The sequence below is a fragment of the Thalassophryne amazonica genome, chromosome 11 (genome assembly GCF_902500255.1).
Source record: "Thalassophryne amazonica chromosome 11, fThaAma1.1, whole genome shotgun sequence".
Taxonomy (NCBI): Eukaryota; Metazoa; Chordata; class Actinopteri; order Batrachoidiformes; family Batrachoididae; genus Thalassophryne; species Thalassophryne amazonica.
Window position 1 is genome coordinate 7,642,965 of NC_047113.1, and position 24,633 is coordinate 7,667,597.

At 43.4% G+C, this 24,633-nt stretch overlaps 1 protein-coding gene across 1 annotated transcript in view; it reads left to right on the forward strand.

The window, feature by feature from the left end:
- Positions 1 to 20,484, forward strand: part of slc7a2 (solute carrier family 7 member 2) — a 34,278-nt gene extending 13,794 nt beyond the window's left edge. Inside the window, exons 4-11 of the mRNA XM_034182179.1 lie at positions 3,097 to 3,233; positions 3,323 to 3,545; positions 6,010 to 6,146; positions 9,969 to 10,071; positions 11,754 to 11,959; positions 12,066 to 12,232; positions 12,326 to 12,434; positions 19,702 to 20,484. Coding sequence (XP_034038070.1) covers positions 3,097 to 3,233; positions 3,323 to 3,545; positions 6,010 to 6,146; positions 9,969 to 10,071; positions 11,754 to 11,959; positions 12,066 to 12,232; positions 12,326 to 12,434; positions 19,702 to 19,928 — 1,309 coding nt within the window. The 3' untranslated portion in view covers positions 19,929 to 20,484. The remainder of the gene's footprint in view (positions 1 to 3,096; positions 3,234 to 3,322; positions 3,546 to 6,009; positions 6,147 to 9,968; positions 10,072 to 11,753; positions 11,960 to 12,065; positions 12,233 to 12,325; positions 12,435 to 19,701) is intronic.
- The last annotated feature ends 4,149 nt before the right edge of the window (positions 20,485 to 24,633 follow it).

The window sequence follows — 24,633 nt, forward strand, 5'->3', positions numbered from 1 at the left end:
TTTTGCAACGCCACACTCGTGGGGGCACTTAGACACATTTCACATGCAGCTTGAAAGTGATTGTCTGCTCACTATTTTTGTGCTAACAGTGTGAATGGCCACACATTTTCTAAGTGTCAGGCAAGCAGTGTTAGATGTTTGTGTGTGTCTCACTGCTGCGAGAGGGATTGAATGGGCTCTCACAGGGCACTCTCTGTCTTTCAGCTGTTGGTGTGCGCGAACAGTTGTAGCGACACGTGTACGAGACATTGGAGGCAGCTCAGATTTTTCACAAATGGCATGCAATTCCTCCATGTGCTAGTCGGTTTAAATCATGTTACGTGAGAAGGGGCCCTAATGTTTATGAACTGGCTTCATATCTCTTATCATTCGTGTTCATTGACTCCATTCAATATTTTATCCATTTTATGTTTGTTTTTTGCGCAAATGACAGCATCTCATAAAACCTCATTCTGTAAAAGATTTGAAATCATTGTCGGCCGTCTCAGCTGTGAAATTTTACACCAATTCATATAAAACTCCAATGATTGACCTGATCTCATATGGGTACAGTGACTCAACACATCAGTATGCTTTCACTTTTAGTTTCATATTTCGGAAGAAAAAGCAAATTGGCCAATTCCATTTATGATTCCAAAGTGGAACAATGCGGTCGCTTCCTTCAAGTGGCTGGATTGCTGTTCCCTCTGATCGCCTCACATACAGAGAGATGGCTGATGGGGCTGACCGTGCCTTCTGCACTGAGGGGTGTCACATTATATATATATATATATATATATATATATATATACTCAACAAAAATATAAATGCAACACTTTTGGTTTTGCTCCCATTTTGTATGAGATGAACTCAAAGATCTAAAACGTTTTCCACATACACAATATCACCATTTCCCTCAAATATTGTTCACAAACCAGTCTAAATCTGTGATAGTGAGCACTTCTCCTTTGCTGAGATAATCCATCCCACCTCACAGGTGTGCCATATCAAGATGCTGATTAGACACGATGATTAGTGCACAGGTGTGCCTTAGACTGCCCACAATAAAAGGCCACTCTGAAAGGTGCAGTTTTGTTTTATTGGGGGGGGGATACCAGTCAGTATCTGGTGTGATCACCATTTGCCTCATGCAGTGCAACACATCTCCTTCGCATCATCCCTGAAGAGAACACCTCTCCAACGTGCCAAACACCAGCGAATGTGAGCATTTGCCCACTCAAGTCGGTTATGACGACGAACTGGAGTCAGGTCGAGACCCCGATGAGGACGACGAGCATGCAGATGAGCTTCTCTGAGACGGTTTCTGACAGTTTGTGCAGAAATTCTTTGGTTATGCAAACCGATTGTTCCAGCAGCTGTCCGAGTGGCTGGTCTCAGACGATCTTGGAGGTGAACATGCTGGATGTGGAGGTCCTGGGCTGGTGTGGTTACACGTGGTCTGTGGTTGTGAGGCTGGTTGGATGTACTGCCAAATTCTCTGAAACGCCTTTGGAGACGGCTTATGGTAGAGACATGAACATTCAATACACGAGCAACAGCTCTGGTTGACATTCCTGCTGTCAGCATGTCAATTGCACGCTCCCTCAAATCTTGCAACATCTGTGGCATTGTGCTGTGTGATAAAACTGCACCTTTCAGAGTGGCCTTTTATTGTGGGCAGTCTAAGGCACACCTGTGCACTAATCATGGCATCTAATCAGCATCTTGGTATGGCACACCTGTGAGGTGGGATGGATTATCTCAGCAAAGGAGAAGTGCTCACTATCACAGATTTAGACTGGTTTGTGAACAATATTTGAGGGAAATGGTGATATTGTGTATATGGAAAAAATTTTAGATCTTTGAGTTCATCTCATACAAAATGGGAGCAAAACCAAAAGTGTTGCGTTTATGTTTTTGTTGAGTGTATATATACGAGGTCTGTCCAAAAAGTATCGGACCTTTTTATTTTTTGCAAAAACCATATGGATTTGAATCACATGTGATTGCATCAGCCAAGCTTGAACCTTCGTGCGCATGCGTGAGTTTTTTCACGCCTGTCGGTTGCGTCATTCGCCTGTGAGCAGGTTTTGTGTGAGCAGTGGTCCACCCGTCTCGTCGGATTTTTATTGCGAATAAATGTTTGAACGATTTGGAGCTTTGCTGCATGAAATTTTTCCAGAAACTGTGAGAGACCTCCAGCTGGACACCATTCGGAAAATTTAGATGGCTTTCAGGGACCATTTTATGGGGATTACACAGATGAAGGAGTGCTCCAGCCGGTTTAAAGACCGCTCACATCGTGTGAGAGCGCGGCGCGTTCCGAGCGCCGATCGACAAGCTCAAACCCCGCTCAAACAACCAGATCATTTCCAACGTGAAGGCTTTGTTGATCCGGGACGTCGTCTAACTTTCACAAAAAAGGCAGAAGGTGTGGACATCAGCACTTTTTCGGCACATTCCACTGTTACAGGAGTTTTTTTCATGGAAAGAGAAGCGGAGGATTGCGCCACCATGCTGCTCATGGCGCGGGACAAAACCACCTCCGTGTTGGTCTCACAGGACAGCTTTCAGGTGGCTTTCAGACGGCTTCCGGTTGCTTTTCAGTCGTGTGAGTATCCGAGAAATTGTGCATGAGCTGGACATGCCCCAACATGTCCTGTGAGGCTTCATCATGGTGTTGCTTTGCACCATGCAGCTCCGCCGTGACGCGCGGAGTTCCTCCGCATGTCTGTCTCAATGTGCCGAAAAAGTGCTGATGTCCACGTCTTCCGCAATTCCTGTGCTAGTCAGACGACATACCGGATCAAGACAGCGTCCAGTTTAGAAATGAACGGCACATTCCACTGTTACAGGAGTTTTTGTCATGGAAAGAGGAGCGGAGGAACTCCGCGCTTCGCGGCGGAGCCGCATGGCGCAAAGCAATGCCGTGATGAAGCCTCACAGGACATGTTGGGGCATGTCCAGCTCATGCACAATTTCTCAGATACTCACACGACTGAAAAGCAACCGGAAGCCGTCTGAGCCAAATCCATATGGTTTTTGAAAAAAATAAAAAGGTACGATACTTTTTGGACAGACCTCGTATATATGTGTGTGTGTGTGTGTGTGTTTCAGGAATATATCAGTGGCAGCCAATGTGAGCAGTGATTATGGTGTTGGAGGATTTCTGCCTTACGGTTTCGGCGGGACGTTAGCCGGAGCTGCCACCTGTTTCTACGCATTTGTTGGCTTTGACTGCATTGCAACAACAGGTGAGCGTTTGGCACGTCTGATAGCTTGGAATGACTGGATCTGTTTGCTCCATCACAAGCTAAATGCAGACATACCTGTATGTGTCCAGGAGAGGAAGTGAAGAACCCTCAGAGGGCCATGCCCATTGGCATCGTGGTGTCACTGACGGTGTGCTTCCTGGCTTACTTTGGCGTCTCGGCTGCGCTCACCCTGATGATGCCTTACTACCTCCTAGATGAGAAAAGCCCTCTGCCAATGGCCTTTGAGTATGTGGGATGGGGTCCTGCCAAATATGTGGTTGCTGTGGGGTCATTGTGTGCGCTCTCCACCAGGTAACCAACAGTTTCCTCTGTATTTGCTGTTGATAACTTCATAGAAATGTTACAATAAATGTTGTAAATGACAAAATCTGGAAAAAATATCTGTTAAAATAGTCAGTTTCATATTGTAATCTTTTCCATTTGGGCCCTATCTTGATGACCTATGGTGCATAATCTAAAGCCCTCTTTAAGCACGACTTGGACAGGATTAATTTTATATGGGGATGTAAGTAACTATTACGAGAGTTCATCCAGTGCGAATGCACCTTTTTAGTCATTATTACTGTGTGCACGTTCATGTGTTGGTAACTTGAATAATTTGATTACAAAAAAAAATGTTTGAGGTAAATTCTCTGCCTCAAAGCTTTATTTAATGCTGTAGTACATACAGTGCTGTGAAAAAGTGTTTGCCCCCTTGACCCTCTACATGTTAGATTTTTATTAGGACATCAAAAAACAAAACAAAAATTCAGGCCTTGTATATTAGAATTCTTAAAATCATGCTCTTTAAACTTACAGTGAAAGCTAAAAGATACATCATGAATTAAAAGAAACAAAAATCTAAAAGCCAAAATGATGGTGTGAATAAGTAAGTGCCCCCTATAGCATAGCACATGTAAACATCACTTTTATATACAGTTTTCTTCGGACAAGTCAGGGGATGGATACGTGAACATTCCCAAGACACTGACTATGTCTTGGACATTATTTACATGAATTATGAAGAAATACAAATAGTATAGCACTCTATGGTAAATCTGTGTGGAGTAGATAGTTCTCAAAACTGAGTGACTGTATAAGAAGGTGAAGAGTGAGGAAAGCCACCAAGACACCAGGACAACCCTGAAGACGTTATTGACTTCTGTGGCTGTGATTGAAGAGATTGTGCATGGGAAATGTGGTGAACTTTGGCCACAAGCGAGTTTTACATCTCTTTCTTTTGGTTGCGTGTTTTTCTCTGGTGCAAAAGTGTTTGTGTGCACATGCATGGGCACCCAGTGTACATCTCTGCCTGATCATAACATGTATGTAACACCATGCAATATACATCATGAAGTAAGACAGAAAATATGGCACCAGCTGCACAACAGTCAATTTGAACATGCCTGAACTCCTGCCGTGCAGTCTGACACGCAATCTCTTTGCAGTCACTCCATGCACTCTGCAATAAGATGTGCAATCTTAGTTTAGTGCACATTGGCATCATATCATCGTGTGGTGTATGGCCGACTTAGCTTAATTTCGTCTTTCTTCCCTGGATGTGTGCAGTCAATTCCATCTCTATCCCGAAGGAATCCAACAAATCCTTTAGGATCTAAATTCACAAGAACACTGGTGGAGTCTCTTCATTGGGTGTTTTACAGATTCACATCTTGGTGCTTTCAGATGTTTACACTGGAAAATGTACCAAAAAAGCTTGAGCACACTCAGTTTTGTGGTGTCTCTCTAGTTGACAGTGTTTAAGTGAATGTAAATGACCACAAAAAACAGTGACACCATGACAGCATTTTAACAGATCACAGTTCAGGAAAGAAAGACGCTCATTGGCTTTAATCATGCACTGAAGCTTTGATGACAGTCGGTGTATTTGTTTGGGTTTGTTGTACCAATGAACATGTTGGTGTTGAATGTCTCTGCTGTCTCATTCAGTCTGCTCGTTTCCATTTTCCCCATGCCTCATGTAATCTATGCTATGGCAGAGGATGGGGTGATTTTCAAAGCCTTAGCCCAAATCAATCCTAAGACGAGGACCCCAGTTATTGCCACTGTGAGCTCAGGTGTCGTATCAGATGAGAGCTGGCCAGAAGCCGGTGAGGTCACTCCTGCTGACCTCACCACCAACCAACTCTGAAAGACATATTTAAAGATGCAGATAAACTACACTGCTGTTCTTGCTCCTTCATTTAGTGATACAGCCACCCTGAAATGGAATCACCTCATTGCACGAATTCTACAGTTTGTTAGAAAGACTTTTCTCTGTCCATATATCAGGAGTCCCAAAAAAATATGCAACATTTTATCAGCAAAGAAAATGGTCAAAGCATATATGTCTAGGAAATAAATTTATGGCTGGATAGAAAGCTGAAGGTTGAAGTTTTTCATACCAATGTCAATATTGGCCCTGCATTTTGTCAGTCTCTTAGACAACATGTTGAATGTAGGCCCAGCATCGGCCAATTACGGCCTGCAAACGCTTTGGGGAAAGTGTCCTAAGGAATGTTTCGGATTTCTCGGCAGATGTTTTCCTTCAATGCATCGATGCTTGGCATCAACATAAACTTCAGGGTCTCTGCAAGTAAAAAAGAAACATAAGTGATTAAGTTTGTAGCATTTAAAGGTCAAACCGAGTATTTTAAATGTTGTATATTTTTTTGGGACACCCTATAATTGGTATTCTTTCACAGCTGTACAGGTGTGCAATGTCTTTTCTTCTTACAGAATGCCCACAGCTTAACCATGAACCTTTTTTCTCTAGCCTGTTGGGCTCTATGTTCCCTCTGCCACGCATTCTCTTTGCCATGGCACGAGATGGTATTCTGTTCAAATTTATGTCCAAAGTGGGTAAACGTCAGTCGCCTGTGGCTGCCACCATGGCAGCAGGCACCACTGCGGGTAAGCTTCAGAGACATGGAGTCGCCTGTAATGGGGGTGTATTGTGGACTGCTTTTGGGATATTTCATTTTTGCACGTCATCAGGTGGTGGTACTGACGGTGACCGCATGATAAACTTGGTGATTGTGTTTCTGGAAGCATGTATTTTAATCATGTGTTTACTTCAAGAAATTCATAATTTAATTTGTTTCTCCATAAAAAAAAAACTACCAGTACTCCCAAGTATATGACAAGATCCAGAATGGTTCGACTGATCAAGATGTTGCAATCTGATATTTTATTCACAAGCTGAAACAAAATAGTGTCTTCCTGATCTTGGTTTCACATCATGAAGTAGTTTTGATGTAATCCTTAAAAGTCTACAAAGTGAAATCCTGGTCCAGAATCTGGATCCAGATCCAGATCACTTCCAAAAGTTAATGGAGTCTTCCAAGGCCTAACACCAATGTGTGGTGAAAAATTGATGAAAATCTGTTAAGCAGTTTTGACGTAATCCTTCAAAGCCAGAGTCTTCCATGGCCTAATATCTGTCAAAATCTGTGCCGTAGTTTGGACATAATCCTGCTAACAGACAGACAAATAAATAACTATCAATGATGTTATTATGTCCTTGATGGATGTAATAATGAGTATTCATTAGGGTGTTTTTGGGTTTTTTTATTCAAATGTTCTTATATTATGCCCTGCCAGATGCAAAGTCCAAAAGGGGCTATAGAAATCCATCGATGCATCCATTCATGCATATGAACATCAGTATTTTCTTTTGCACATTAACTGGAACAAACTTTACCTGATGTCCATCTGAACTGGTCTCTAAAGTGTATCTCAGACAAGCTTTAATTTCAGCATGATCCGGTTTCACCAAGACCCTCTAGGTACTACCCACTTTACTGAACAGAGTATTAATTATTCTTTTTATCATCCCAAATCAATCTTACTCACTCATCTTCAACAGCTTATCCAGGATCAGGTCATGGACCCAAATCAATCTGCCGTTAAAAAAAAAAATCAAATAAAAAAAATGGTCTTCATACAAATTCCAAACATTCCAGCTTTAAATTTTGAAAGCAGGACTGCCCATATTCTATTTGCACAAATCATAATGTGAGATTGTTGTTAGGTTAGAAACTCTGGGCTTGTTTTTCACAGCAAAAACTACATACTTCAGTGACTATCTTCTAATTGATCTACCAACGAGATTCATGGTACAAATTACCGTAGTAGTGAGAGTGTGCATTGTTTCCTACTTCTTCTAAAATCTTTAACCCTTTCATTCAATGGAGTTAGTGTTTTATAGGCTCTTCATCTGCTTTTGGAAAGCTGAAAAATAAGATTTCTTGGTCACCACTTTTGAGATCATTTATAAATTGCAAAAGTCTTTTATAATGTTTTTTTTTTTTTTTTTTTACTTGAAGTTATTATAGACAGGACGTTAAATTTCATCTTTGTTGTTTACTTCACTGAATAAAAGGTCTACGAGGAGTATTCTCGTATTTTTAAATCTCAGCATGCAAATTACATTCTATATGAATATACACTTTATTTTATGATCATTGCATTTCCTTGAATGTCCCACCTTTAGTCCTCCAAACTGCTCTATGCTATCGGCATAGAGGGTAGAGTCAGTGACTCTAGTTGAAGTTGGCCCCTCCCTCTGACCTTGGGACTGTTTGAACTGACACATTTATTGAAGCAATGGATTTCTAAACCTGAATATCAATCATTTGGCTGAAGCCTCCCATGTACATTCTTCATGAACTTTGCAGCTTACGTGTAGCACAAGCATGGTGGAATTAGAGAAAATATACACAAAAGCACACTCTAGTGACCATATCAGTCCTGCCACACCTGCTTCACCTCAGGAAGCCTGGGTGGATGACAGCTGTTTCTGTAAATGATTTGTTCATGTGGTTTGACCTTACTCAGAACCACAACATTTTTTTTGCCATAAAAACTCTCACGTCTGTAAACTACTGAGTTGACATATAAAGATCAACACATCAGGTTTAAACACACCTGGTCCTGAATCTGATACAGGTCCACATTGGAATATGGCACAAGTTTTACAACCAATATCCTTCCTAACAGTACTCCACCTGTACCTGGAGAAACCTGCACACAGTGCATGGTGTGCCCAAGCAGTGTAATGACATTGTGATTTGATTTATTTAACATACATAACAAAAGTACATATACTTAAGTGGTAATGACACACACAAAAAAACCCTAAAATATTTAACCTCCTCACACAGAAGGTGTGCATGTGGCACTGAGGGATGTGTGTAGCACTCGCCATCCAGCTTGCTACAAACACGTCACTGCTCATCACAAACATGTCACACAATGGCACACAGTTGCCAGTACTTGCTATAGGGTGTGGAAAGTGCTTTGGTCATGTTCAAAACTCTTGCCACTCTACTCCAGTGATTGTTCTCCTCTTATACGTCACTAACTCACCGTGCATACACCAGCAAGCACCGGGATCTTCAGAAACTCTCAATCCATATTAAAATGGGGGGGCAGAGACAAAGTTGATAGAAGGAAGCAATAGATTACACGTTACATTAAAAGCCGCAGGACGGCGAGAATAGCACGTCAACATTAATGGTTGCCACCGACACACAAACGTCTTCTAGGTGACAGCCGCTTTATTTCTATTGTGGTTCCTCATTTGGCTTAAATTGTTCTACACACAGAACACACCGCTAATTAATAACCGTTAGTGAATTGATCACCTTTGTGTAAATAGCAAAATGGCGTTGGACACGCTCCAGAAGCACTTGTACTATGTACTTTAAATGTGGGTGATAGATTGGTTAAATCTGGCTTGCTGAAACCACTTGTTGCCTTGCACACATTCCTTTGAAAAAAGATGTGTGGTATGGTACCAAGCCCCAACAGAGAAGCTTTTTTTCTTCTTTACTGTTTTAAAAATACATTGTTATGAGAAGCAGCCAGGAGTCATACATACTGGTGCTCTGCGTTGGAACCGTGCTGCTGAGGTCAGCTCCACGCTGGAGTCAAGAGCAGAAAAAGAACAACTCCACAGCACGCCTCACATCAAACAACATGTGGCTTGGGCACGTCTGCAGCTGTGGCATCACTTCACAGGAACATTTCACACTTTTGTTTTTGCTGTGCAAATGTGTCTGCATGCATAATCTGCCTTTCTTTACTTTAATGTACAGTACTGTGCAAAAACGTAACGCATAACAGTTTCACAAAACTGAGCCTAGAAAAAGAGTTAAAATGAATCAATCAAATATAAAATTATGAAGACAACGTTTTAAGTCTTATCTTATCTTATCTTAAATCTAAAATTATGAAGACAACGTTTTTAAGTCTTATCTTATCTTATCTTAAATATAAAATGATGAAGACAGCGTTTTTAAGTATTAACAACTAATCAGACTACATGTGTGATTACCCATTGTGTTTAAAATCAAATTAATTTCTTTAGTCAAAGAAAATATCTAAATATGACCTGTTGTGGAAAATTAACAATTCAAAATTTTAAATTAGTTTTTTACTGGCATAATAATGACAAAGAAACACTAAAAAAAACACATTTATACAAAGATGCTTAAGGGCTTTTTTTTTTGCACAGTAATGTATATTCTTGATGAAAACTGTGATTCTATATTTGATTGTATCAACATACTCGTATGTAGATACAATCAAGATATTTGTTGTATTTGATGATGTTTGCTCCATGCAGCACATACCAACTTACACACAAACACTGGAAAATTTCTCATGACTGATTTTGAAAGGTGAAAGTATTCCTGCGCTAACAGTTTGCATTTTCGTTGCATGCTGCAGCTGTCATGGCTTTTCTGTTTGACCTAAAAGCTTTGGTGGACATGATGTCCATTGGAACACTGCTGGCCTATTCTCTGGTTGCTGTGTGCGTGCTAATCCTCAGGTGTGTACATTTATACTACGTATATACTGTTTGCAAATGTTTGAGATCTGTTGGGATTTTACACTTTTTATTTTTTATGTCATTAACTTTGAAAAACGAATTCTGGCATCTCTATCTTCACAAGTTCAACACTCACCACATATCACTGAATGCCTGGATCTTCTTGAACCTGGACGGTTGCAAACCCAGACGCTTCGGCTCCACAGTCGGGGGGGGTCGGCAGTGTTTATGGTTAGGGTTTGGGGAAGGAGTAGGGTTAGGTTATGGTTAAGGTTAGGGTTGGGGTAGGGTTAGTAATAGTGAGTTTAAAAAAAAATTATGAAAATAATCATTTTGTGACGGGAGCAAGAAAAAAAAGTGAGACTGGGCTGCATTTTTCACAAAGATCATAGCATCATCGACAATGTTGAGTTCAATGAACCTTTCCTCATCCACATAAGCACCCAAGTTGCTAGACTCCATAGCCCTACCAAATGCCCAGTCTGTGCAAGCACTGAACAGAGGAGCCAGAACACATCCCTGATGAACACCCAAATTTGTTAGGAGAAAGACAAGGACTCTGCTTCTCCTCTGTACAGCACTCACAGTTCCTGTGTATGAGACAGATATCATGCCCAGCAACTTTTTGGGGATCTCACTTTGAGAAATTCAACATAGGCTACAAAAAAGCACTGCCAATATTCTCTCGTGCGCTTATTGGGTACTCAAACAGCCAGAATATGGTAGATGGTTGGGTGTGAATCCATACTCCTCCAGACACTGGGACTGAATCCTGTTTGGAATGAGTTTGCAAGCACCTTTCCTGTGACAAAGACCAGTATAATACCCATGTAGTTGTTGCAATTCAGGCAATCGTTTCCTTTTCAGGGAGGAACAACAACACAACAAGGAATTGCAATGTTTAAATATTGCATAGTTCAGTTAATTGTGGAAATAAGCATGCATGTGAACCCAAAACCCACATGCCCAGAAAGTAAAGCCAGTGATATGCGGTCAGAACAGGCGGTCAAAATAAAAGCACAAGGAGAACAATAATGTGGAGGAGCTATGACAAGGAGATAAACACATACACTGAAAAAGCAACTTAAAAAAGCATGACAATTGGTAAAACCTGAATTAAATAAGTTGTTTGAACTTAAGTTAGCAAGTTAGATCAACTTTAACTTACAAATTTAAGTTCAAACAACTTAATTCATTCAGGTTTTACCAATTGCAATGCTTTTTTAAGGTGGTTCAACTATTCTCTTCTTTCAGTGTAGGACAGGGGTGGCCAAGTTCGCTCCTCGAGAGCCACATTCCTGACACTCTTAGTTGTCTCCCTGCTCCAACAGAGTGTCAGGAATGTGGCTCTCGAGGAGCGAACTTGGCCACCCCTGGTGTAGGAGATAATACAAGAACAAGGACAAGGACAGCAACCCAGAGATGAGAAAACTAACACTAGAAAATGAATTATAAGAGTACCCAGCTTTGTCTTTTCACCCTATGCATCATGCTGTACATTGTGGCATCTTGGTAAGAGGCTATATAAAGACAGTTGGTTGAAGAACATTTCAGCTTGATTGGACAGAAGCTGAATCCAACTGAATAACAACATCACAATGTCAAAACACATCTTGGATTTTGGTACTGTGAAGCCAAGAGAAGTTTAGATTTATGTAACCTTTGATGCCTCCATTCTACAGGTACCAGCCAGATGGCACTCTGGAGCGACAAGGAGGTCCTGGAAATAAAGACTACCTGTCCTCTGAGGAGTCTGACATGACAGAGTCAGAGTCTCACCTCAATATGCTGAGGAGTGGAAGGTCCACCCTGCAGACGGCTCTGCGTCCTCCTCTCTCACCCTCTGAGCGTTCGTCCAGTGTGGTCAACATGTCCGTTGCTGTGTTGGGTAAGCAGAGCAAGACCTCATTTATAGTAAAATCCTGATATCTGAGCAGCAATGTTAATATTTGATGGATCTGAGAGTCACGAAGTGTGTTGTACTCACACGATAGTGCTGTTGGTGTGTGTGGTCAGCTACCTTACCACGTACCACACTGACTCCATCACAGACGCGGAGGAATGGATGCTGGCACTGCTGTCCGTCTGTCTCTTCATCTTCACCAGCTGCATCTTCATGATCTGCAGGCAGCCTCAAACCAGCAAGAAGGTCTCCTTCATGGTGCGTGGTTTGGTAATAAATATAAACATTTCATAGCAGACACCAGGCTGAACCATGACACCAAAGCTAATGTTGTCCTTGGTCTCACCACAGGTTCCACTTCTACCATTTCTGCCCACTGTGAGCATATTTGTCAATATTTACCTCATGGTACAGCTGAGTGGAGACACCTGGATACGCTTCTCTGTGTGGATGGCTGTGGGTGAGTCTACACATTTACAATCAGTTATTTTAAAGCCAGCATTTTTTAACCTGCTCAAAGAAGTTATACTTTTTACCCATGTTGGTTTCTTTGTAATGGAGCAGAATTGCTTCAAGTGTTTTTCATGTAATTTCCAGAAAACTGAGTTAAATATCAGGACAAATAACCTTCTAAATGTGCATGTTGATCAAAATCTGGATGCAGGCTAGTAATATTTGTTTAAACTTCCTTCCACAAGAGGCTGGGCTTCCCCCAAGTAGACCTGAGTTTGATTCCTGGTCATGATCCTTGGAGAAGACACTTCATATACATTGTCCCAGTCCACCCTGCTGTAAATGGGTACTGGTCTTAGCTGGGGAAGTAACCTGTGATGGGCTGATGTACCATCCAAAGGGAGTCATAGCCACTCAACTGCTCCACACTGCAGAATCTGGAGATATAAGCACTGGGGCTTCAGGGTCTACATTGAACCTCCATTTACATAGGCAGATATGACATTTTTCAGCATGTTGTTACTTTTCTCGATCTCAAAAAAGTTATTCATACTTTTTGACCTTGCACATATCAAGATTGGACCCTGATCACATTGATCTTGATGCAGTCATACATGATGCGTGATACACCCCCAATTCCAATGTATTTGGGATGTGTAAAATGTAAATAGAATAACAGAATACAATGATTTGCAAATCCTCTTCAACCTACGAGGTCTATTAGATAATAAACCGACCCTTTTTTTTTTTAACTATATGGATTTGAATGACGTGCGATTACACCAACCGTGCTTGAACCCTCGTGCGCATGCGTGAGTTTTTTCACGCGTGTCGGTGACGTTATTTCCCTGTGGGCAGGCCTTGAGTGAGATGTGGTCCTGCCCTCTCGGCTGAATTCCTTTGTTTCACACGCTGCTCGAGACGGCGCGCGTTGCTTTATCAAAATCTTTTCTGGACCTGTGAGGAATATCCGAGTGGACATTATTCGAGAAATTAAGCTGGTTTTCGGTGAAAAGTTTAACGGCTGATGAGAGATTATGGGGTGTTTCTGTCAGTGTAAGGACTTCCCACGGAGTGGGACGTCGCGCAGCACTTCCAGGCACCGTCGTCGGCCTGTTTCGACCTGAAAACATCCTAATTTAAGGCTTAATTCACCCAGGACTTCGTGTAAGAACAGAGAAGATTCAGAAGAGGCCGGCATGAGGACTTTATGTGGACATTCCACTGTTTAAGGACATTTTTTTAATGAAAGACGTGCGCGCAAATTCGACGAGTCGTTTCCGTGACGACTCGGCAAATCTGTGTGCGCCGCGACAGGAAAAACACCTCCGTGTTGAAAACCATTTGTAAAATTCAGGCGGCTTTTGATGGCTTTCAACAAGTGAGTAACTGAGAAATTGTTTAACAGCTTGGGCATGTTCCAACTTGCCCGTTAAGGTTTCCAACAGAGGTGTTTTTCCTGTCGCGACCCCCCACGGTCGGGTCCGGCCCGACATGCGACTCTGCCCGCACGTTCTTTTATTACAAATGTCCGTTAACAATGGAATGTCCGAATAAACTCCTCATGCCGACTTCTTCTGAAAGTTCTCTGTTCTCTGACGACTTACTGGGTCAACAGAGCCTGAAATGTGGAAGTTTTCAACTTGAAATGGCGAGACGCTGCCGCCTCGAAGCGCAGATCGCCGTCAGGCACCGTGGGCCGTCCTTACGGCGACACTACCAGACCAAAATCTCTCATCAGCCGTTAAAATTTTTACCGAAAACCAGCTGAATTTATCAAATGGTGTTGTGCCTTACAGTTTTGAAAAAAGTTTGATCAAACAAAGCAGCAGTCTCTGAGCCATTCCTAAACAATGAAAAAATCGACGAGAGGGTGGGCCACTCCTCACTCAAAGACTGCCCACAGGCGAATGACGTAACAGACAGGCGTGAAAAAACTCTCGCATGCCCACGAGGGTTCAAGCATGTCTCATGTAATCACACGTGATTCAAATCCATATGGTTTTTGAAAAAAATAATAAGGTCGGATACTTTTCTAATAGACCTCGTATATTCAATTGAATACACCACAAAGACAAGATATTTAATGTTCAAACTGATAAACTTTATTGTTTTTGTGCAAATATTTGCTCATTTTGAAATGGATGCCTGCAACACGTTTCAAAAAAGCTGGGACAGTGGTATGTTTACCACTGTGTTACATCACCTTTCCTTCTAACAACACTCAATAAGCGTTTGGGAACTGAGGACACTAATTGTTGAAGCTTTGTAGGTGGAATTCTTTCCCATTCTTGCTTGATGTACAATTTCAGTTGTTCAACAGTCCGGGGTCTCCATTGTCGTATTTTGCGCTTCATAATGCGCCACACATTTTCAGTGGGCAACAGGTCTGGACTGCAGGCAGACCAGTCTAGTACCCCCACTCTTTTACTACGAAGCCATGCTGTTGTAACACGTGCAGAATGTAGCTTGGCATAGTCTTGCTGAAATAAGCAGGGACGTCCCTGAAAAAGATGTTGCTTGGATGGCAGCATATGTTGCTCCAAAACCTGGACGCACCTTTCAGCATTGATGGTGTCATCACAGATCCTGGCTTTTGAACTTTGTGCTGGTAACAATCTGGATGGCCTTTTTTTGTCCAGAGGACACAACGTCCATGATTTCCGAAAACAACTTGAAATGTGGACTCATCAGACCACAGCACACTTTTCTACTTTGCGTCTGTCTATTTTAAATGAGCTCGGGCCAAGAGAAGGCGACAGCATTTCTGGATGTTGTTGATGTTTGGCGTTCACTTTGCATGGTAGAGTTTTAACTTGCACTTGTAGATGTAGAGACGAACTGTGTTAACTGACAATGGTTTTCTGAAATGTTCCTGAGCCCACATGGTAAGATCCTTTACAAAATGATGTCGCTTTTTAATGCAGTGCCACCTGAGGGATCGAAGGTCACGGGCATTCAATGTTGGTTTTCAGCCTTGCCGCTTACGTGTAGAAAGTTATCCAGATTCTCTGAATCTTCTGATTATATTATGGACTGTAGATGATGGAATCCCTAAATTCCTTGCAATTGAACATTGAGAAACATTGTTCTTAAACTGTTGGACTATTTTTTCATGCAGTTCATAAAGTGGTGATCTTCGCTCCATCTTTGCTTGTGAATGGTTGAGCCTTTTCGGGATGCTCCTTTTATACCCAATCATGAGTGTCCTCAGTTCCCAAACGCTTATTGAGTGTTGTTAGAAGGAAAGGTGATGTAACACAGTGGTAAACATACCACTGTCCCAGCTTTTTTGAAACATGTTGCAGGCATCTATTTCAAAATGAGCAAATATTTGCACAAAAACAATAAAGTTCATCAGTTTGAACATTAAATATCTTGTCTTTGTGGTGTATTCAATTCAATGTAGGTTGAAGAGGATTTGGAAATCATTGTGTTCTGTTTTTATTTACATTTTACACAATGTCCCAACTTCACTGGTATTGGGGTTGTACATACACTGCCTGCACAATTATTAGGAAAGGTGTATTCATAAGGGTTAATTTTATTGTTGAGTAATTACACTGCTCTATATTGGAACAGTGGAATAGTAGTTAGCCCGTGATTAGCCAGCAAGAAGGTCCTAGCTGGAATTGCTTCCCACCTGGTCCTTTTTATGTGGAGTTCGCATGTTCTCCCGTGTTTGTGTGGGTTCCCTCCTGATCCCACTTCCAAAGACATTCAGGCTTGGTGACTCCAAATTGACCGTAGCTGTGCATGCCGGTGTTTTTTTTTTTTTTTTTTTTACTTTATTTAACCATTATCGGATTTTTCATTATCAGATTAGCTTTTCAGATAACTTTGAAAACCATCATCGGACTAATTATCTTCCAATACGTTTTGGTCCGATAATTTTTAGTCCGCTAACATTTTTGCAGATGTAGCTTTTTGCAGTAGATGCGCAGTTCTATCCTCTAAAAATAGAGAAGAGCTAGTTCTAGAAGAAACTGCTCTGTCCTTTGCAGGCAAATGAGAACTGGTCATAGAAAAGAAAAACTTTCATTTCTTTTGACCCCATAGTGATACGCTGGCAATATCACCCAAGTCATCCAGAGGCATACAGTTTTAACTTACGGTTAAAATTTTAACCAAACTAATTTCGGACAAGTTATTTAAATTAACGTCACGTCTGAACTTTTATAAAGTGAAAATATCAGATATATGTTTTAGTCTTAAAGTACTGGACTAATTTTAAAGGTTTTAGTGTGGACATGGTGTGTGCGCAGTGCATTCTTGGTAAAAGTTCTCGACAGAAGAAATGCATTTGATACGCTCTGATCAGGCTCCGCAGGGACAACAGCATTAAACTCTTTGTATATCAATCAATCAATCAATCAATTTTTTTTATATAGCGCCAAATCACAACAAACAGTTGCCCCAAGGCAACTTATATTATATATTGTGCCTAAAACTCTCATGAATATATTATCTGGGTTTACAGACATTGTTATTGTGTTTGTTTTATGTAAAAATACCAGAAGAAGCCCAGGTTGCTTCTCCAAGGCCGAAAAGTCTGTTAAATTGTGATTTAGGCCGAGTGATATAACTGGCGTCAAAATGCATAGAACACTGCCATCTACTGGCGACCGGTTATATCACAGTGTTGTTGACCGCAGGATTTTAAAATTATCTGTAGGCTTCCAAAACCTGAGAGAACACACATGTGGAGATAAAAAAAAAAATCATAGATCTGACAGGTTTAGTTGTACAGGGTGTGGTGTCAGCCACACGGTAAAAACAACACACACAAACAGATTTCACACACGAACATTCCCAGTTCTGACACCTCGCTTTCTGATTGGCTGCATGTCACATTTAGCTCCTCACGTCCTTCTTAACACACCACACACGGCAGAATATCTGATAAGATTATATTTAGCATGATCACGATTGTCGGGGCGTCCTTAAGATTGTCGGAAAGGGAAGATCGGGTCCGATATCGGCCTAATTATCTTGCTGTGTGAACCAGGCTTGATGTTATGACGCCTCACGGAGCGACTGATTGATGCATTATGACACCGCACCAAACATGTTGTCACTATTATTTGATTTCTTTGTGTGACTGACATTGTTATTCAAGCATTCAAACGGCGATTCCTATCGCCACACAACTTCAACCACACATGAGAAAGTTTCTTGACAGTTCTTGTTATTGAAAGAAACCTTGTCTCCCTAACTGGATAGAGTTGTGATGTCATCACGCCTGCGCTTAGGCGCTGTCTAGCGGGATCTTGAAAATTTCTTTCTTTTTTATTCAAATGAAAAAAAATTACATATTTTACAAAAGCACATTTATTTGTAAACACCAACATGTTACACTGATTCACTTGTGTTGGTTTTTACATAGAATGAATGAATCAACCAATCAGTATGAGCGGAGGCTTAGTTACCCATAATCCCTTCTGGGCATCTGTGTGTTAATGTTCAAATCTTCAGAATTAGTGCATTATTTTACAATTAACAGATATGTGTTATATATCACTTTGTACATTTTAAGAGTTTGCATTAATGTAGTTATTCTATCTGGAATAATTTTATTTATAAAGCAAAACTATAATTCAAACCTGCTTACCATTTCAAGACCTCTGCCTCATCGCTGGACTACTGTACTTGATCTCTGCTCCCCTCCACAGCATGTCTTTTTCCTGGTTCTCTCCCTCAGCCCCAACCAGTCCCAGCAGAAGACTGCCCCTCCCTGAGCCTGGTTCTGCTGGAGGTTTCTTCCTGTTAAAAGGGAGTTTTTCCTTCCCACTGTCGCCAAGTGCTTGCTCACAGGGGGTTGTTTTGACCGTTGGGGTTTTTACGTAATTATTGGATGGCCTTGCCTTACAATATAAAGCGCCTTGGGGCAACTGTTTGTTGTGATTTGGCGCTATATAAATAAAATTGATTGATTGATTGTATTCTGTCAGGGTAAATGATGCTTCCCTACAGCAGGGGGCAGAGCGCACAAAGACAGAAGCGCTGGCTCATTGGCTGTTTGGGTTTGTGATCGCCATTGCTTTTGTTAGACGCTTTGGCATTGTTTAAACTCAAAATCAGCTCCTTAGTAGCTGAGAGCATATTTGAGGCAAAATTGAAAGTTATCGGTCATCCATAGCTTCCGATAAGTTTTTAGACAGTTTATCAGTTTAGCGTTAAAAAAGAACTTTTCAGTTACCTGATTACCGGTTATCAAAGCTAACTTTTTGGTTAGCTGTGCCCACCACTGTAACCAGGTTAGTCCCATTGAGATTGAGGCCTCTTTTGCAAGGGAGACAATTATAAAGTTTCCAATTCACCTGACCTGCATGTCTTTAAATGTAGGAGGAAACCGGAGGAAACCCACACAAACACGGGGAGAATATGCAAACTCCACACAGAAAGGCCACAGGTGGGAAATTGAATCCATGACCTTCTTGCTGAAAGGCAACAGTGCTAACCCCTAAGCCACCGTGTTTCCTGGGTGTAAATGCGCTTATCTGTCTGTATGTGGTCCTGTGATAGACTGGCATCCTGGGTGTACTCTACCTCTCGACTTATGACTGCTGGGATAGGCTCCATTAATGATCCAACCATGGGCCCATCCATCTGTCCATCAAGAGTCACTGTCATTTCACCAGTCAAGAAATAAGGATAAAAGTCTGGATCTGCACTAAAATTTAATGTGTTCATTTTTTGGCTCGAGCCTGAACCCTCCACCAAGTTTCACTCAAATCAGTTTATTTATTTATTTTTAGTTAATCAGGCTCACAAACAAACACACTACAAACAGGCTGCCCTGGCTGAGGTGACAAATAAACTGTATCTAGTGTATGTGCAGATCCCTCAGTGCAGATCCTTCAAGACTCAGAATGCAACATTTATTCCTTTAAGACAACATTCAGTGTGTAAATGGGGAAACTGTGTCATGGTCAGGTCATGTCCAATCATGTTAGGTGTTGCTGCATCAGCCACCTGAAAGAACCAGTTATTTTGGTTTGGTTTTGTTTTTACTTTGGCTTTCATCCCACATTATCAGAATTTGTGGCACAAAAATATGTACTGTTTTTCTTGCCATGTTCCAGACAAGTACTAACATTTCATCAATATGAAAGAAGCACTGTAGACACGTGAACAGAGAAAGCAAACATTACTACTTTGGTGGAGTTAATGTCATGAAAAAAAATACAGGATTCTTCATCCTTGGCAGAGGAGTGCGCTCTCTGAGTGTCCTTCTAGGTGTTGTTTGAGCTCAGTCTCCCTCTGTATTTTAGGACTTTTGATCTACTTTGGTTACGGCATGTGGCACAGTGAGGAGCGCCAGCGCCAACTTCGGTGTCCTCTGAATAGCAGCGCACAGAAATCCAAAAGGGTGGACAAAGAGAAGCAGGATGGCACAGGAGTAGGAATGGACCGGGAACGTTTCATCTGTCCACAGAAGGCCAGCCAGTGTCAAAGATCAGCATGTCAGATAGTCGCAGACTGTGAGGACACTTTGTGATATGACGACTAACACAGACTGATGCAGAGGAAGTATTTTGTACCACCGTCCACATGATTAAGATGGTCACATGACCATGTCCAGGATGGAGGCAGAAGTGAAAGGACAGGTAACACACTGGAGATTGATGTTTGTCTACGGCGAAGCTTTTCATTTTGACTGTGGATTAGTGCTCAGCGCATGTCACATTTAGGCCCCTATCTTTCAACATAAAGAAAACAGCTTACAACCCAACACAAGTACCTTTACTAGTTTCCACCTGAAGTAGTTATTTTCACACCCAGCTCCCATTTTCCTTTGATACCAAATGTATTTGCTCTCATCTAAACCTGAGTTGTTCTCAGGCAAAAAGCTGGCATATTCCTGTTAACTGTCACAAGAAAGCGTTCATGCTTTAGAACATGTAAATGCAGATCCAAAGTCTCATACAGTGACTTTGTGGTATTTTAAGAGGGCAGCACTCAGACTCACCTTACCTAAGTTGGTTCATCACACACATACACTCTGTGCACACTGATGGACAAGAGCACAAATGATAACTTGAAACTCAGTGGAACACAAAAATAATAATGAAATAAAATAAATAACAAATTAAAAAAACACACCTTTAAAAACTCAGGGTTGTATCATATTTCTTCTCCCTGGGTTTAGTCTTCACAGGAGTCCAGATATGAAACACTGGCGCAAAAACATATCTGCTGATAACCTATCATTAAGATGTGCGACAACCCATGCTTTAACCAGTTTATGGCCAGATTTTTTTTTATAAGTGGAAAAAGTTCAGAACCTCCATGACCAGTAAAAAATCAAGGACCGAGACGTCGCCCGGTATGGCAGAGCCGAGGCCCCACCCTGGAGCCAGGCCTGGGGTTGGGGCTCGCGCGCGAGCGCCTGGTGGTCGGGCCTTAGCCCATGGGGCCTGGCCGGGCTCAGCCCGAAAGAGTGACGTGGGATCACCCTCCTGTGGGTTCACCACCTGCAGAGGGGGCCATGGGGGTCGGGTGCAGAGAGGATTGGGTGGTGGTCGAGGGCGGGTGGCCCGGCGGCCCAGTCCATGCTCACAGCCCCTGGCTGTTGGAATGTGGAATGTCACCTCGCTGGGGGGGAAGGAGTCTGAGCTTGTGCGGGAGGTTGAGAGATACCGACTAGAGATAGTCGGGCTCACCTCCATGCACAGCTTGGGCTCTGGTACCCAACTCCTGGAGAGGGGCTGGACGATTCATTTTTCTGGCGTTGCCCACGGGGAGAAGCGGAGACCTGGGGTCGCATTGCTTATTGCTCCCCAGCTCAGTCGCCATGTGTTGGAGTTCACTCCGGTGAATGAGAGGGTCGCGTCCCTACACCTTCGGGTCGGGGACAGGTCTCTCACTGTTGTCTCGGCCTACTGGCCGAGCAGCAGTGCAGAGTACCTGACCTTCCTGGAGTCCCTGGGAGGGGTACTAGATAGCGCTCCGACTGGGGACTCCATTGTTCTCCTGGGGGATTTCAACGCCACTTGGGCGACGACAGTGAGACCTGGAGAGGGGTGATTGGGAAGCACGGCCTCCCCAATATGAACCCGAGTGGTGTTCAGTTGTTGGACTTCTGTGCTAGTCACAGTTTGTCCATCACAAACACCATGTTCGAGAACAAGGGTGTCCATAAGTACACGTGGCACCAGGACACCCTGAGCCGGAGGTCAATGATCAACTTGTCTCAGACACTCGAGTGAAGAGAGGGGCAGACCTGTCGACCGATCACCACCTGGTGGTGAGTTGGAGCTGCTGGGAGGGGAGGAAGCCGGTCAGACCTGGCAGGCCCAAACATATCGTGAGAGTCTGCTGGGAATGACTGGCGGAACCCTCTGTCAGCGAGGTCTTCAACTCCCACCTCTGGGAGAGCTTCTCCCAGATCCCGGGGGAGGTTGGAGACATGGAGTCTGAGTGGACCATGTTCTCCACCTCCATTGTCGATGCGGCCGCTCGTAGCTGTGGTCGCAAGGTCTCTGGTGCCTGTCGCGGCGGCAATCCCCGAAACCGGTGGTCGACACCGGAAGTAAGGGATGGCGTCAAGCTGAAGAAGGAGTCCTACTTATCTATGTTGGTAGGTGGGACCCCAGAGGCAGCTGACAGGTACCGGCAGGCCAAGCGTGCCGCAGCCCGTGCAATCGCAGAAGCAAAAACTCAAGTCTGGGAGGAGTTCGGGGAGGCCATGGAGGAGGACTATCGGTCGGCCTCGAAGAGATTCTGGCAAACCGTCCGATGCTTCAGGAGGCACTGTAAACAGTGCTGGTGGGGAGCTGTTGACCCTGACTGGGGATGTTGTCGGGCAGTGGACGGAGTACTTCGAGGATCTCCTCAATCCCATCGTCACGTCTTCCGAAGAGGAAGCAGAGACTGGGGACTCAGAGGCGGACTCATCCATTACCCAGACCGAAGTCACTGAGGTGGTTAGAAAGCTCCTCGGTGGCAAGGCTCCTGGGGTGGATGAAATTCGTCCTGAGTACCTTAAGTCTCTGGATGTTGTGGGACTGTCTTGGCTGATACGCCTCTGCAACATCGCGTGGCAATCGGGGACAGTGCCTCTGGATTGGCAGACCGGGGTGGTGGTCCCTCTGTTTAAGAAGGGGGACCGGAGGGTGTGTTCCAATTATAGGGGGATCACACTCCTCAGCCTCCCCGGTAAGATCTATTCCAGAGTACTGGTGAGGAGAATTCGACCGATGGTCGAACCTCGGATTCAGGAGGAGCAATGTGGTTTTCATCCTGTTCGCGGCACACTGGACCAGCTCTACACGCTCCATCGGGTGCTCGAGGGTTCATGGGAGTTCGCGCAACTAGTCCACATGTGTTCTGTGGATCTGGAGAAGGCGTTCGACCGTGTCCCTCGGGGCACCCTGTGGGGAGTGCTCCAAGAGTCCGGGGTCCGGGGTCCTTTGCTAAGGGCTATCCGGTCCCTGTACGACCACAGCAGGAGCTTGGTTCGCATTGCCGGTAGTAAGTCAAACATGTTTCCAGTGCACGTTGGCCTCCGCCAGGGCTGCCCTTTGTCACCGGTTCTGTTCATTATTTTTATGGACAGAATTTCTAGGCGCAGCCAGGGTGTAGAGGGGGTCTGGTTTGGGAACCACAGAATCTCGTCTCTGCTGTTTGCGGACAATGTGGTTCTGTTGGTTTCGTCAAATCAGGATCTTCAGAATGCACTGGGGCAGTTTGCAGCCGAGTGTGAAGCATCTGGGATGAAAATCAGCACCTCCAAATCCGAGGCCATGGTTCTCGACCAGAAAAAGGTCCTTTGCCCTCTTCAGGTCGGTGGAGCGTCCTTGCCTCAAGTGGAGGAGTTTAAATATCTCGGGGTCTTGTTCACGAGTGAGGGACGGATGGAGCGTGAGATCAATAGACGGATCGGTGCAGCATCTGCAGTGATGCTGTCACTGTATCGGACCGTCGTGGTGAAGAGAGAGCTAAGTAGGGGGGCAAAGCTCTCGATTTACCGATCGATCTACATTCCGATCCTCACCTATGGTCATGAGATTTGGCTCATGACCGAAAGAACGAGATTGCGAGTACAAGCGGCCAAGATGAGTTTCCTCCGCAGGGTGGCTGGGCGCTCCCATAGAGATAGGGTGAGAGCTCGGTCACTCGGGAGGAGCTCGGAGTCGAGCCGCTGCTCCTCCACGTCGAAAGGAGTCAATTGAGGTGGCTCGGGCATCTTTTCCGGATGCCCCCTGGACGCCTCGCTGGAGAGGTGTTCCGGGCACGTCCCATTGGGAAGAGGCCCCGGGGAAGACCCAAGACATGCTGGAGGGACTACATCTCTCGGCTGGCTTGGGAACCCCTTTGGGTTCCCCCGGAGGAGCTGGGGGAGGTGTGTGTGGATCGGGAGGTCTGGGCGTCTTTCCTTGAGCTGCTGCCCCCGTGACCCAACTCCGGATAAAGCGGAAGAAAATGGATGGATGGATGGATGGATGGAAAAAGTTGCATTAGTACCTTTGAGATTTTTTATTTTGAGTAGAAAATGACAGTGATGGACTGGCAACAATTGTTGCCAGTGGGGCAAAATGGGTTAATATAAAAACATGTAAATTTAATCACACATTCCAACCTTATAATAGACAAAGAAACATCACTCCAGCTGTGTTACAGCACACAGATGGTGCACACCAATTAAAGATAGATGAACAGCTTTTTTTTCACTTACAAATTATTACATATTCAAACAGATGTTTATCCAACTGTCACAGAAAGTCCAGTGTTATGTTTCAATTGCTAGCTGAATTTCTATCCAAACAGATCTATTTCCTCTTTTGTTTTGCTTTTTAAACAGTATTGTGCACCATAGAGCCTCAAGATAGAGCCCTTGGTCATTTGTGTTTAATTTTACAGTGCATCTGGAAAGTATTCACAGCGCTTCACTTTTTCCCCATTTTGTCATGTTACAGCCTTATTCCAAAATGGATTAAAATAAATTTTTTCCTCAAAGTACTACACACAATACCCCACAATGACAATGTAAAAAACGTTTTTTGAAGATTTTTACACATTTATTAAAAATACAAAAACCTAAGAAATCACAGGTACATAAGTGTTCACAGCCTTTGCCATGAAGCTCAAAATTGAGCTCAAGTACGTCCTGTTTCCACTGATCATCCATGAGATGTTTCTACAGCTTAATTGGAGTCCACTTGAGGTAAATTCAGTTGATTGGACATGATTTGGAAAGACAC